This window comes from Pseudopodoces humilis, chromosome 4, assembly GCF_049639895.1.
Source record: "Pseudopodoces humilis isolate 2021_Gansu_Grassland_sample_001 chromosome 4, ASM4963989v1, whole genome shotgun sequence".
Taxonomy (NCBI): Eukaryota; Metazoa; Chordata; class Aves; order Passeriformes; family Paridae; genus Pseudopodoces; species Pseudopodoces humilis.
In genome coordinates, this window is record NC_142203.1 from 63897479 (window position 1) to 63913306 (window position 15828).

Consider the following 15828-nt stretch of genomic DNA (forward strand, 5'->3'; position numbering starts at 1 on the left):
AACTTTGAACATAGTGTGAGGCATGTGTATTCTTTTATCTAACGGAAGGAAAGAAAAATTTCAGACTGAATGGTCTTTGTTTAATATAGTATTAGGGCAGCTGGGAACATGGGAAGCACTCTTAGGAGGGAAGTGGCTTGATTCCTTTCCAAGTAGGTGTACATTTTCACCTTGCCTGTACTTTGATATTCAGTTTTAAATGGAATTATTCCAGGTGCATTTACCACTGACAAGATTTCATTGTTTCTTGAACTCATCATTAGCATCTCCTCTGCTGTACTGTTGATGCAATACCTGTTTGTCACAAAAGATCATATTAATTTAGCTTAAGCAAAACAGTTCATGTGCTTTTTTTTGTACGATGTTTGGAGTAGTTATAAAATTCAGTTACAGAAGAAAAGTCCTTCCCCCTGGGAATATAGAGGAAGGTTTAAGGCACCAGCATGGATTCAAGACCCTAATAGTATTAGAAGGCTCCTGAATTTTTCTCTTTTTTCGCAGCTATCTCTGCTTTATCTGTTTATCTGCTTGGATTTTCTTATAAATTGTTTTCTGCTTGCTATGGCACCTTTCTAGCCTGCTTGAAATACCATTTAGGCAAAATGTCACATTATCTTGAAAAATATCTTGGTTGTCTGACCCACACTGGAGTATTCACAAGTTTCCACTGGAATGCCACGTTGTCTTGGGTGCCACATGTGACCAAACAAACACAAAGGTTCCTGTTCAGAAATTACTGTTAGGCTAAATTAACTCCTCAGGCTCTTTCATGTTATATTTTGACCACTCAAATAATGTTCAGATACAAATGCTTTTTTTTCTCACAAATGAGAAAATATATACCCTTCTCTCATATTTTCTTAAAGATGCCCCATTACCACAGTAACAAAACAATTCATTTTGCAATTAGTAGGAATTAAAAGAAATTCCACTACTACTGTGTAGATTTATGACGTACACAAAGAAGCAGGAGAGCTGATGATCTCAATTAAAAACCCCAAAGTATCAGGTCCAAAATTTCCATGTCTTGCACTCCAGAATTATTTGGAGTGAGACTTAGAAAAAACTCCTGATGAAAGCACAATGGGAAAAGGAGAATTCCCACCTTGTATTGTAACTGAGAAGCTGCAAGGAAATTGTCTGCTTGTGTCTGTTCTATACCTAACTCTCTGTATAAATAACTGCCAACAGTGGACCTCCCAGAAATGCACAGCTAATTCAAAATTTTTTTATTCTTACTTCAAGCTCTGTCTGATGAAATGGTTTTATAACGGTGCTTCAGATTACCAGTGCTCTACCACCACACTAAGTCATTCCTTCTGAAAGGTTTCTTAAGCTAGCAGCACCACTGAAATTAAGAGCTAACAAAAATCATCTTAAATAAATAAATGGAGGGAGCAGGGTAGGGCAAAAATGAGTGAAGTGTCCTTTTGGAATGCCATGGTTTTAAAGAATTAGCTAAAAAAAAATAATCACTAGAAAACCTACTCATTTCTTGCTGTGAGATATGGATTAGGAGAAGGGCAAAACAGGCTTAAAGCTTAAAAGGAATAAAGAAAGTTTATTAACAAAACTACATGATTAAGAAACCAGAATAAAACCTTCAGAAACCCTTTTTCCAAACAACCCAACCATTCCCGTGTTTAACTGACAACATAGAGACAAAACCTGGTGGTTAAAACAGTCCCAACTTTGCTAGGGTTTTTTCATCAGTCTTTGTAGATAAAAAGAAATTCTCTTTTGTCACTCTGGAGTTTTTCACAAGAAAACCATTTTCTCATGGCTTTCCATTTTTCTGATGCCAGCCACCCAGAAAACTCTGCCATCAGTCCTTTCCTCCCATTTCACACCATTCTGAGGTGTGTTTGTGGGCCATGATTGAAGGGGTGTCATTTTAAGGTTGAGTTATTCAGAGGCAAAAATTCTCTTCATCTGTCTCTATGATCATCTCTGGAAACAGAAGTTTTCTCTTTGTCTCTTAAGGGCCAAAAATCTTCAGCATCTCTCACTTCATTTTTCTGTTCCAGCATCTCATGAGATCACAACTACTTCAACATTTGCTTAGATCCACACTTTGAAATACCCTATTCCCCCAAAATACTGTCATGAATTAAAGGAGTTTTTTCAGAACACTATTGTCCATCTCCATAGCTTTAACAAAAGAATATTTCAGCTTATTAGTGCATCTCCTTATTCTGTCCCCATCTGAGGCTTAATTCCTTTCTTCACTGTCTTTGGTAGTTTATGTTGTCTCTCTACATGTTGATCACTTTCTCATCCCCTCTCTCTGGAGAAAGGATTAATCTGCAAGTCTCATCAGGGTAGTGAAAGGGTTAAAATCTTGCCCAGCTCTTGTGGATGCTGATATGATCTCTGCCAGGGCAGCGGCTGGGGCTGTTTGTGGTGGAAGAATTTTTGCTGGCTGTGCTGGGGGAGTGTGGCCAGCATCTCAGCAGCCAGGCCAGCACTCGGAGGCAGCACGCTGCGAGCCAATGGCTTCCCTCCCCCTACTCGGCAGTCTCTGGTGAAACCCAGCAGCAGCAGAAATTCCAGCCGAGCCAGGAACCGGTCTGGCCTGGCAGAGCTGCTGTACAGGGCTCAGTGAGCTCCCCGAGGGGGCTCAGCCCTTCTGGGAAAGGGCTCCTGCCATTTCAGAGTCTCCATCCTCCCCAGGAACCGCAGATCTCCGGCCAGCCCCGCTCTCCCTGCAGCCTTGTCCAGCCTGGGCGGGAGGAGGCTGAACTGGAGCCTTGTTACCTCTTCAAAGCTGGAAACCAAAGAGAAAGAGAAATTCCAAGGCTTAGAGTTTAAAGGGGGGTCTTCACAGGTTGATCTCACTTTTCAATGGTCAAAACTACTGTCAATTCTCAGAAATGGCCAGTTATTGGCCAGGAGAAAAAACTCCCATCAGCCTCCAGCAGCCTTAACTTCCTTAGCTGTTTCCCTTTGTTTCTTAAATGCCAATCTATCACATGGAATCATCTTAATCTTGAATATTTCAATTCAAATTTAGCATGCAGCTGCCCCCAGTATGGTGTGGAGGAAAATGCAAGTTGTGGTAGTCTGTTAGGTGCATTGAGAGCAATGTAAGTTTTTAATGCTTTGGATATTCCTCAAAACAAAAGCATGTAATTACTTGGCTAGTTGCATTTGATGCTACATTGATTTGCTTTACCAGGCACCACCCTATAGTGATGAATATGTTTTCCTAAAGAGGAGGAGCAGATGAAGCAATTTAAGACCCCAAAGTCCTTCCCTTCAGCCTGCATTTTCCTCTTTCTTCACACATAAAGGGATAATGTCTCTTCTCTCAGTTCTGTATGACAGCCTCTTTAGCAGTACGTTTGTTGTTCACCTTCATCAGCACTTAGTTCCTCAGGAATTTACTTGTTGCTGTAGGTCTTTTGTAGTTAATAGAACGAAAAGGCCTGGAAAATGAGCAAATGGCTTTACCAGGATAGATGTATTGATAGCTTGATCCTCAATGCAAACGTATTCTGAGTTACTCTGGAGATAATATGTCATCTTCAGCTTCTCTGCATTATCTTGTCATGGAATTTCTGGCAGGCAGGTTAGAGGTCACTGGAGTCTCTGTGAGAGCTGTGTTTTTCCAGGCAGGATGGAGAATGATCTTATCAGTGCCAGGAAGTTAAGGACAGAGATAAATCCTTTTCACATTTGTATTTGCAAAGAATTTAGTAGTAATGATAATTTATGTGATAAATATTAAATATTAGTCTGACTGAACAATGCCAAAGGGCTTGTTTACAGACTTAGGAAGATGTGATTTATTCTTCACTATGCCAACAGTAGGAAAATAAGAATATTTTTGTTTGTGTGCATACAGGTGTTGCGGTTTGACATTGGCCAAACACCAGGCACCCACAAGAGTTGCTCATTCACCTTCCCCTGCCACAGCTGGGCAGAGGAGAAAAAAGGGGAAAAAAATGAATGAGGGGTTCATGAGTGAGATAAGGACCAGGAGAAAACATTTCAAGGGTGAAATGGCTTAATGTTAAGTTGCAAAGTGAAATTTATTACTAGCAGAGTCAGAGGAGGATAATGAGAAGTAAAATAAGCCCTTCAAACACCATTTCCCTCCAGCCCCTCTGTCTTTCCCAACAGTGCAGAGAAAATACAGGCATGGGAGTTTTGGTCAGTTCATCACCAAGATTTTCTTTGGCTGCTCCAGGAGAGGAGTCCTTCCCATGAGGCTCTGGGGTCCCTCCCACAGGAGACAGTTCTCTGTGAACTTCCCTGGCGTGGGTCCACTCTCACGAGCAGCAGCCAAACATTGCCTGCTGCAAACGTGAGTCCCTCCCATGGGCAGACAGTCCTCCCAAAACTGCTGTGATGTGGCTCTCTTCCCATGGGGTGCAGTCTTCCACAGACAGGCTGGGTCTTCCCACTGGGTCTTCCACTGGGTGTTCCACTGGATCACAGCCTCCTCCAGGCATCCACCTGCTCCAGTGTGGGCACCTCCCCCAGGGCTGTGGATGGATCTCTGCAACTCCATGGATCCCCATGGGCTGCAGGTGAATCTCTGCATCTCCCATGGTTCCCCACAGGCTGTGGGTGGATCTCTGCATCCCCTGTGGTTCCCCATGGGCTGTGGGTGGATCTCTGCATCCCCCATGGTTTGCCATGGGCTGCAGATGGATCTCTGCATTCCCCTTGGATCCCCAGAGACTGCAGGGGCACAGCTGCTTCACCATGGTCTCACCATGGCTGCAGAGGAATCTCAGCTCCAGGGCATGGAGCACCTCTTGCCCTTCCTTCTTCATTGACCTTGGTGTCTCCATGTTGTTTTCCTCACATGTTCTCATCTCCTCCTCCTCTCTGACTAGAAGCTGAAACCTTGTGCCTTTGTTTTGATTTTCTTAAATGCCATCACAGAGGTGTTACCAACCTCTCTCATTGGCCCAGCTTTGTCCAGCAGCATGTCCTTCTTCAGAACCATCAGGATTTGACTCTACTGGACATGGTGGAAGCTTCCAGCAGCTTCTCACTGGAAGCATCTTTATGGTCTCCCTGCTACCAAAAACCAGGCCATGCCAAACCAATATAACTGCCTTCATTACATAAGAGACCATAATGATCTAGAGACTTAACAAGTAGCTGGCCTGGCAGTTTAATGAGATAAGTCTCTTCCATATGATTTTTGTCATGGACCATAGGTACTGATACTTTGTAAAGTATTGAATCACATAGCTGATAAAAGGAAGCACAAGAGAAAAGCTTTGTACTAGGAAGTTTTCCAGGAATTTAAACATAAACTTTTAGGTTTTATATCTGTAATGGTAAATGTATTACTGTCCACATAACCACTCAAAGGTGAGTGCAAGCCATGTGAAGCAGAAATTAATTTATTTGAATCTGTAAAATTGACAGAATCACAGAATCAGAATATTCTGAGGGACTCACAAGGATCATCAAAATCTAACTCCTGGCCCTGTGCAGCACCATGCCCAGGAGTCACACCACGTGCCTGGAGCATTGTCCAAAATCTTCTTGAGCTCTTTCAAGCTGGTGCTGTGACTGCTTCCTTGGGAGTCTGTCCCAGTGCCCTGGGTGAAAACCACCTTCTGGGTGAAAAACCCTTTTCTGATAGCCAACCTAAACCTCCCTGGCACAACTTCAGGCCATTTTCTTGGGTCCTGTCACTTGTCACCCCAGAGAAGAGATCTGTGCCTGCCCCTCCTCTTCCCCTACAGAGGAAGTTGTAACTACAATAAGGTCTCCTCTCCTATTCTCCAGGCTGACCTGATCTCAGCCACTCCTCATATGGCCTCTCCTCAAGGAGGAGGAGGCCCTACACCATCCTCGTTACCCTCCTTGTATCATGCTTCCTACTAACCTCTCTTCCACTCTGCTTTCTTTCCTTCTTGGCAACTCTGGATTGGTATGTGAGGCTGTTGCCATCTTTGGTTATTGGAGTCCAGTGCTTGTTCGAAAATGATTGCTCTGCTAATACTCACAGAACTACCTGTCAGTAGTGTGTCATGTCTGGACCTCTTTATCTTCCAAGATCAGAGGCATCCAGTTTAAGGTAATGGAAGCAGGCAGGATTGAATGCCATAGCACTACGGAAAGTAAAAATAGAGGTAGCTGAACACCAAGCCACAAGACACCTGCTTTGATAACATCTTCAATTGTAACACACTTTAAGAGAAGAATGAGTCCAGAGGTTGAAAGCATTGCTTGTTTTGAGGGACAAACAGAAGTGAATACTGAGCCATATTTATATATTTGCCCATACTCTGAAATGACCTCTGCAGACATCTGGGATAGAACAAAAACAATTGGTTTATGCTGATAAAGTGATAAAAGAGACTTTCTAAACTGTCAGGTGGATTATACAGTGTTCAGATGTTCTTGTTGCTGAATTTCATAAGTAGAGATTTCTTTTGAGGAAGCAGTGACATTTCCATCAACAGGAAGATGTACACTTTGCTTTTCAAGGGACCAAATCATTGGAACTAAATTCATTGCTCCTCAGTGTCAGTGCTTCCACTAAGCCAATGATACTACTAAGATTTCAGTTACACCCCAGGGTAACAGCTGTGGCAGTGGCTATCCTCATTCTACTCATCACTCTTCTCCTGTTTGCATCATATAGAGCCAAGAATGAGACAGCTCTTTTCATTCTGTTCGTGTTTGAATACTGTGGTCATGAAATAGGTGAGTTTTCAAAACAGGAAAAGTTGGTTATCTAGTGCTGTCGCTTGCAGCCACAGTATTATATTTTAAATTATTTATAGCAATAATAATAGTAATAACAATAATAATAATAATAATAAATATTATATTTCCATAAAAAATTTCATTGTAGGGTAAGATGGTGAAAGGAATGGGGGGTGCCATGGACCTGGTATCCAGTGCACAAACCAAAGTGGTTGTCACCATGGAGCACTCAGCAAAGGTAAGGCTCTTCCACTTCTTTCTAAATCATGTTTTGCACTGCACAAAAGACAAAGGATAACAGGGAAAAAAGGAATATTTATTCTGCTACTTTGTGAGGATTGGACAGCTTTGCTGTTAGTTATTATGGTGATGCAACTGGAGGCTAGGTTAATATGGTTCCTTTCCTCTTGTAAGTGGATCATTCACCATGGGAAAAAAAATGAAACATTCACTTCATGTTTAAAAGCTGCACACATTTTTGTAGCTATTCCATGCAAATTTGATGGGGGTGGCCATTGCCAAAGCCATAGTAGATGCTACTCTACTCTTTGCCTCAGAATAATTTGAAAAATATGCTTTCTCATGGTTAAGTACTTGTTATGATGGAAAGATATTTAGCTTTGAAGTTGCCAGTCAAATTGGTACTGACAGCTTAATAGAATATATTTTTTGGCATGATGAGATGCAGGCTTCCTTACATCATAATGTGTGAGTGGTTAATCTAGAGACGACTTTGTGGGGGCAGTGATATAGGTATATGCTCTAGATAGAAATTCACCCAAAATATCACAGGAAGCTTTTCATTTGAAACTTCTAGCACAGGAGAAAAAAATGTACTGAAGGACAAAAATCTCTATCCTGAATGTTTAAAAATTTACTTTTTGTTTAACTTTCGTGTTTCTATTATTCCAAATTTATTATGTCTGCAACAATAATTAATTTTGTATTCTTCGAAGTAATATCTCTTGTCAGAATTTGCATGGTAAACTATAGTAAATATGTAAATATGAGAGTAAATCTATTAACAGTTGTGTGTTTTTTTAATGATTTAATTAATTTAATTTTGATTTTAATTTGAAGAATTAATTTTCACTTGAAAATAAAAACAAATATATATTGAAAAAGATAGTAGTTTCACAATTTATACTAAACTGTGATCTGAAGGGGCACATTTTGAGTAGCAGGGCTGAGTTTAACATGACAGTTTTCATATTCATATGCATAAATAAATGAAAGTATAAAATGAATTCTCTAGGAATCTTCATGATTTGCATCACTATCACACAGTCCTCCAAAAACTGTAGGAACATAGGGAGTTATCCGTTTGCTCAGACATATACTTCAGGTATTAATGTGATCTGAATAAATATTTGTGCTAAATGTCCACTTATTGTGGAGTTAGGTTGAGGCTTAGAGTCCACACACAATATAATTATTCAAACCAGTTTTTCTTATAAAACTACTATTGCTAAAATATTTTTCCAAAACAGTGTTTGGAAATTGTTTGCTGGGTAGTTTTTGTTTTGTCTGTAGGAGTACTGAAACAGGAAAAGAACGAAGACAGAGATAGGTTCACTGTTTTGAACTGGTCAGGTAGAGAATTATTTATTTTGGCATATGTTTACCTACTTTGGGTACTTTTGTGCATGGTGTGCCTGACATGCACTTCTGGAGAGCCAGTTACAGATTTTCATTAATTATTTCTTCTGGTTTTGTATGAAGGCACTGCCAAATTAACAATATGCAATATTTTTATTTTATTCTTCTTTTAAAATGGCACCTTTTCCTCTTACCTAGGCTTTTTTCTGGGGTCTTCGTAGCAATGCTTCTTGCTTGGTCAGATGTGAAGATGATGTCATGTAGAAATCTAGTGCTTAGAGATCAAAAATGCTGTTAGAGTTTTCAGGTGCTCTTCCTTTATTTTGTTTTTAAATAGCCAAGTAAATATAGCACCCATGAGGCCACTTCTGAAAGTGAGAAGCCTTTTGCTGGGCATGACTATATCTTCCAGAGCTGATTTTCTATTCATGGCTTTTCAATTCTTTACACCGCGTATTTTATTGAAAACTTACTGCATCTGAATGTCTGATCAGAGGAGCAATCCTTCATCCTGCTCGAAGTCCAGTGTGTTATTGAGTGAAAGAGCAAGGCTGCACGTACTGAGACAGTCTCTTGTGTTTGCTGGCTCTTTAGTAAAGGGAAGTTTCTGTAATCTTATTCTCCGAATAAACAGGAGATCTACCATCAGACATGAAAATTTCTTGTAAATCAACAGCAGTCAAGATTTGATGAATGGAAATACAGTGGAAGACATAGGGTATGGGCAATGCCTTCAACGAACATGTTCAAGAGGTGCTGCAAGTGGTAGTTCTTGTGCTAGTTTTGTATGATTTATGATCTTGTGAAGGATCTTCTAATCCTTTTCAAGTTTGGTTGCTTGTTTTCTTTTAATAATAGGAATGGCTGGTGAAACATTAAAGTAAATTTTCTAAGAGTTTAATAGCCCTTCTTTCAGTACATATGTTGCAGTTTTTTAACATAGAAATAGGCTGAGTCCTTGCAGCACAGGCAGAATATAATTTACACTAAATTATGATGGTGGAACTAGTAGCTGTTTTACCACTCAAATAAATACTCAAGGAATTCTGCTCTATTAAAACTCTGATATGAAGTATGTTACAAATATAAACAAATGTGCTCAGTCCCAAGTTAATTACATTTTAAATTACTTAAGTCTTTACATGTAATGAAAACCAAGATGTACAGAAGATATATGAGAAAACATGAAATCAGGTTTATAGAAGAATTTTCAGTTTAAGAACTGCTTTTGAGGAAGGGTAACAGACAAGTACACAAAATGATGAGGGAATGGAGAAGGTGGATACAGAATTGCCACTGCCTCATGAATGAAGTAGGGATAACTGACTGAGGAGTTGGAACAAGAACACTTTCCACAGCCAGCTAATGAAGTTGTGGATGATAGCAGAATGATGCAAAAATCTCAAGGAATTAAGTCTATATAGAAGGAACTAAACTATTTTATGAGGATGAGTTCATCAATGACAAATTAAATACCTCTGCCTGGAAGCAGTCTCTGCCTCAGAAAATCTGTGCATTATAGCATATCAGGAACCAAGGGGGCATATCTGCAGAAGAATATTTCAATTTTTACTCTATATGTTTAGGCCACTGAAAGACACTTGGCAAATGGACCTTACATCAAATTCAGTAGTTTTTCTTAATGTATTTTTTGCTAAATTGCCTCTTCTTTCATAGGTATGAAGAAAAGAATAATAGAATATAAGCTTGTTATTTAACATCTAAACAGTCCCTGTGCATTTGTGTCTAATTTGCTAAGTACTGCCTGAGAGAATTAGAAGTCAAGTTCTTACCCCCATACCACCACTGACATGTTTTGCAAAACACAGTAAAGGGCTGGTAATTGTTCCATTTGGGAACAATTGTCTGGTTATTGTTGTGAAATGAGTTGTCTACACTGTTCAGAAAAACAGAATGGAGACTGGTTTTAAGCACTTGATTTGGATATGACTGAAACATGGAGCTCTGAATTGAAAACTCCTTTCTCATACTGTGAAAAGTTCTGATTTTAAAGTGTTGTGGAAGACTAAGGACATTTTTGTTCTTCAACAACAGGAGTTTTTATTTAAAGCAGACTGGAACACCTAAGGTTTTATGTATCCACACAATAGTCTTTTCCTTTTTCTGAACAAATCCTGAATAAATCTGAATAAATTCAGATGGTAAAAAACATGCAGCTCCATTTAAATTCCTCTTCTTACAGTGCCCCGATGGATATCTTTCAAAAGTCACAGAAACATTTAGGTTGAAAAAGGCCTCTAAGACCATTGAGTCCAACCTTTGAAAAGATCAGGAAATGCATTTCAACTTTAAGGCTAGCTGGTAATACAATAATCTTCAGCTCAAGTGTTAAGAAGCTCAAATGTATCAGTTCTCAGGGTCACAGGAGCCAGTCAGGCTGTCACCTCTGTTAAATCCATACGTTTCAACCTCAATTAGGTACCACGAAGAGACACTTCATTTCACAGGACTGAAAAGTGTATCCAATATGTTACTGAAGATATTACAAATAGCACAGATTAATCTTGGCTCAGGCAAATTGCACAAGGATGTTCTCAAGATGAACAGGATATAAGTAGATCAATTCAAAGTAACTAGAATGAAGAAATAGTTCCTCACAGAAAAAGATAAATTCAAAATCTCCAGGATTGCTCATTGTGTTATCACTCAGGAGTCAAACTGGCTATAAGATGGCCCCTGATTAAGCCTGAAGGTAAACTGATGATTCTAAATAGTGAAATGAGACATGTTATACTCTGAGAGTTTTGAAATGCGTAACTGAAAATTGATAATTAGACAGAATAATAAAAGCATGGGGTAACAGTAGAAGTGTGCACTTAATGCTATTTCTGTAAAACACTTACAGATACTGACCAAAAAAAAGTAATGATCCATCTGCCTTATATCTATTCAGAATTCTTGCAGCCTACATTAACTTAGTATAATCTAGAGCCATTTTTGAGCTATTATTTTTACAAAATGAAGAAAAAGAAAGGAAAAAAAGACAAGGACTTTCCCAGAGACAATATGGGTAAATAAACTGGATTTACTGTTTTGAGAGAGTGACTGTGCACCTGAACTCTGGGGATTTGAAGTTCCTCTGTGTGTGGCTGATGTGCACATACTGTTTGTGATAAAGGATGAGATAGGAAAATACGTTGCCCGTAATGTTGTTCCCTAATTGTTGTCCTTCATGTGTCATCAGTGAGGTTCCATGTTTCTCTTGTCCTCACATTGTAGCAGGAAGGGCAGATTATTAAGCAGTATTGTGCAGGACTTCTAAACTCAGGAGTCCACTCAGTGGCACAGTAAGAGTCTTACCAGTCAGCCAAAGAAGTGAGTTTGAAGAGTGTCCTGAGCACATTGAATGTTTAAATAACACTGAATGGCTACAGCTGTGATTTTCATAAATATATTTGAATTTTTTAAAAACTAATATTTTTATATTGTAAAACACAGGGCAATGTCCATAAAATCTTGGAAAAATGCAGTTTACCACTTACTGGAAAACAATGTGTTGACCGCATCATTACAGAAAAGGTAAAGTGCTTTTCTTGATTCCTTGTTAATAATTTCTTCCTCTATCCTTAATAACAGTAGCAAAGCTTAGCAAAAGTGAAGAATATGTTCAGTATCTATTGCCACCAAAAGGATAATATGGCCTTGAAGCTCAGGTCCAGAGGTCTTGGAGCTCATACTTTCCCTTTAAAAGTTTTGACATCTAGCATACTGAACTGTACCCTTAGATGCCTTCAGAACAAAGATGCCATATATAACAGGCATGAAAAGTGTGATTTTCCTTTATTTTCAGGAATGCTTTTCACCCAAAGTATTTCTGAAAATTTGCTTTGACTTGTAGATTTTCAAATATGGCTTTAATCACAGCTAGGGAGGCGAAGGGGCATTGTTTGGTTTTGCTAGGGGTTTTTTTGTTTGTTTTTGTCCTTCTGTTTTGTTTGTTTGGTTGGTTTTTTTTTCAGCAGAGCACACATATGTGAGCACACAATTGGCATCTTCTTTCATGTATATTACACACTGTTTCAGAGAAATCTATGGCTGTAGGAGAGCTTTAGTTCTCTTGTCCTCACTTGATTCCATTTGTGAAGCAATTTATTCTCCAGTGGAAGTACACACGAGCAGTTATACTGCTGCTGCTCAAAGTACATCAGTGAATTTTTTCAGCAAAGAATAAGTGACTTAAGGGTTTTTGCTGTAATCATACTCCTTTTTTTTTTGGTGTTTACTTTTTCCAGGACATAGAGTAGTCCCTCTGTGAGCCATCTATCATGCCAAGTAGAATGCATTAAAGTGCTGATGAAGAATTTGCTTTCTCATGGTGTGATATTGCTAATTTTAAATTATTTTTCTTGACAAAGTAAGGGAAAATATGTCAAAATGTGGAAATAATATGTTAAAATATGATATTTGTTTTTAAGTATGGAATTTTTTTAATTAGTCTTCTACCAACTGACCACATACAAATGTAAGGTACAAAGAACATGAGAGGGAGCAAGGACTAATAGAAAACAAACAAGTAGAAATGTCTCTAATATTCATCAATTACCAAATCTTGTGCCTTTATTAGGAAATGATACAAATGTGCAACAACATAGTGTTGCAAATTCTATTTCCACACTAGCATCCTGGAATGTTATTTATGCCCAGCTTCTCTTTTAAGACTTAAAGAAGTTTTCCTTTTCCAGCCTCATAAAAAGCAGTTTCATGCGCCCAGAGTACAAGCAGACTTCAGGACACTTCTGTGATAATCTTAGGACTTCACTTTCATTTCAAGTTTGAGCTTTTGCCAGTCTTTTGCTACTAAACTTTTATTTTTAGGGAAAATTACTTTAGACCTTATGGTTTCCCTAGCAACTAGCTTGCAACCTGTGTATCTCCCTCTGGTAGACACTATTTAAGTGCATATTGTTTTACAGGTATTTTTATTCGATGTACTTGTAAGTCTCAGAGGTGGAGTGCATATCTTATGAAGACATCAGACAGAATAGCCTTTGCTCCTTCAGACTATTCCTCTCTTTCTTTTAAAAATACTGCAGGGAATCTTGTCTTTCACTGCTAGCTTCTAAAAATTCTAGCATTTGCATTAGGTATGCAATAGCTGTTGGAGAAACGTATAGTCAGCCAAAGATGATCTCTCTGCTGGCCATGAAATGAAATTAAAAAATGAGGGAGACATTCTCCTCCCCTGTTTATTTTGTGGTTTCTCGGTTCTTCAATGTCTTGCAAGACACATTGTCTTGCAGCAAAGAACATCTCAGCGCTTTCCTTTGAACCTCCCATTCTCACCAGATTGGCACAGCAGGCATGGTCCTCATTTGCTGCAGTGATCAACAGTTGTACTTTGTCCCCACAAAACTAACACATAATAAATTCTAGATATTCTAACACATTCTAGATTCTCTTTCTTGGTACAAATAAATGTAGCAGAAGTCTTTACTGGTCAGTCATGAAAGTGAAAAGTGGCATCTTATGTTACTGAAGGAGTACTATCTACTTCAGCACATCATTTTGTACAGTGTTACAGCATTTACATCCTCATTTTCTCTTTAAATAATAAAAAATAATTTTGTGCTTTTTGAACTTAATAGGCAGTGTTTGATGTGGACAAGAAGAAGGGATTGACCCTCATAGAAATCTGGGAAGGGCTGACAGTAGATGATATCAAGAAAAGCACTGGCTGTGACTTTACAGTAAGTAATTTTACAAACCAGTACAGTTTTGAGTCAGAACAAACATTCTCCACAAATACTTATCATATGAAGGTTTGTAGTTGTAGTTTCGTATTTATAGGTGAGGACTGAATAGATTACCTTTGGTTTTTACAATGAAAGATAATGTGGGGCTAATATAATGTGATGATGTCAGAAACATCAGAAGCTTGGAAAAACAGGAGAGATGGAGAAATAACTAAGAGTAAAAAGACAAGCAGGAGGGAAACTTCTATGCTTTGAAGATGGGAGCTGATTAATTTCTGAGAGATGGATAAATATTTATTTTCTCACTGTATAAGTTAGTTTACCTAATTGTCTGTAGCTAAGTTTCCATGCTATCTTTAGGTGGAGTTATGAGTCTTCTTGACAGGAGTGACTACAGTTGTCCCCTCTGTGTTGGTAGTACCCATGAACCACTGCTGTAAGACTGCCTTGTACAAATGAAACTTATGCTCTGCATTAATCCAGAAAGTCCCTGCCTTTTGACATTCACATTCATTCTTAAGTCTCATGCAGTGCAAACACAAAACTGCCTTACTAATGGAAAGCTCTAGCACTCTAGAGTGTAACTGATTGCACAGTTGATAATATAGTTTCTTCTTGGCCTGTCCCTACATCAACATTTCAAAATCTTCAGAAAAGATTGAAGCAGTTCAAGCCTCCTTTGGCAAGGGCAGCAAGTATGACAGTGTACAAATTGTGGTGCAGAAATAGTTCTGGTATATTTAGTAATGAAGTAAAATACTCCTTTTTGCAGAGTTTCATTGCATGGCTATGGCACCTAATTGACAGACTGCAGAGCATTTAGTATGTGCAAGGGTTTTTTATTAAGGCTTTGAGCATATTTTTGGTAGTAAGAAAACTTTCTAAGCAATAAACCTGTGAAATCTCATATATTTCCTCTCCATAAGAGACCATTTCTGATAACGATATATGATTGTGTATGTTTCTCCTTAAATAAAGGTCTGTTCACTGCTGAAAGTACCTTTAATTATCTAAGAAAAAGATGCTGGATTAAAGACTAGTGGCCTGCAACTAGAGAGTGCTGGAAGCTGCTACAGAATCACTTTGTTGAACCTAACTTAGGGAAGTCATTATTATTTTTCAATTTAAAGTGGAAGCAACCTTCCACATACAGCAGTTCTGCATGAAAATGAAATGATTCATTCAGCTTCTGACTTTGATCTAGTAAAAAATTACCAATTTTTTAGAACTTTGATAATGTCAGGACTAGTTTTTCTTAGGCTGATCTGCCTGTCAAGCAGCTAGCATCCAGAAGTAAAACATAAAAATTTACCTTTTAGGTTTATATCTATTGCAGTCACTTTGTTTTGTTCTTTTGGATTTAATTTGGGGAGTAACGTCCTGATGAATTTGAAAGTGCAATCTTTAGTAACCATTTAAATAGATATAATCTACAGGAAAGGACTGCTGTTTTCAGAAGACAATGAAAACACTCTTTACTCATTCCAAACCTGCCTGTTTGAAAGGATCTGGGGGTTTTTTGGGTGAGATGAACAAGAGATACCTATTCAGTTAAGTAGTGTTTCCCGAAGTAAAGGCCAACTGCCTATGCTCAAGGCAGTGAAAGCAGAAGCAAACAAAAAATTCAGAGAAAGAAGTGATAAGGTTAAAATGATAGGCTATGAGATTAGGCTTTGCAGCAGGTATGATAGGGCAAGACAATTAGGTCCAAAGAAAAGATTAACACCACCCACTGTTCCTCTGTGCTTTCCTGGAAATGTTACAAAGGAGTGCTATAAACTTCAAATCTTTAGTGTAGCCTGCAGTTGGGAGTTGATGATAGGTATTGGAA

The 15828-nt window shown here is 38.6% G+C and overlaps 1 protein-coding gene across 1 annotated transcript in view; it reads left to right on the forward strand.

Annotated features, from left to right (window-relative positions):
* OXCT1 (3-oxoacid CoA-transferase 1) overlaps positions 1-15828 on the forward strand; it is an 85119-nt gene that overhangs the window by 61195 nt on the left and 8096 nt on the right. The window contains exons 14-16 of the mRNA XM_005527956.3: positions 6833-6922; positions 11743-11823; positions 13890-13991. Coding sequence (XP_005528013.1) covers positions 6833-6922; positions 11743-11823; positions 13890-13991 — 273 coding nt within the window. The remainder of the gene's footprint in view (positions 1-6832; positions 6923-11742; positions 11824-13889; positions 13992-15828) is intronic.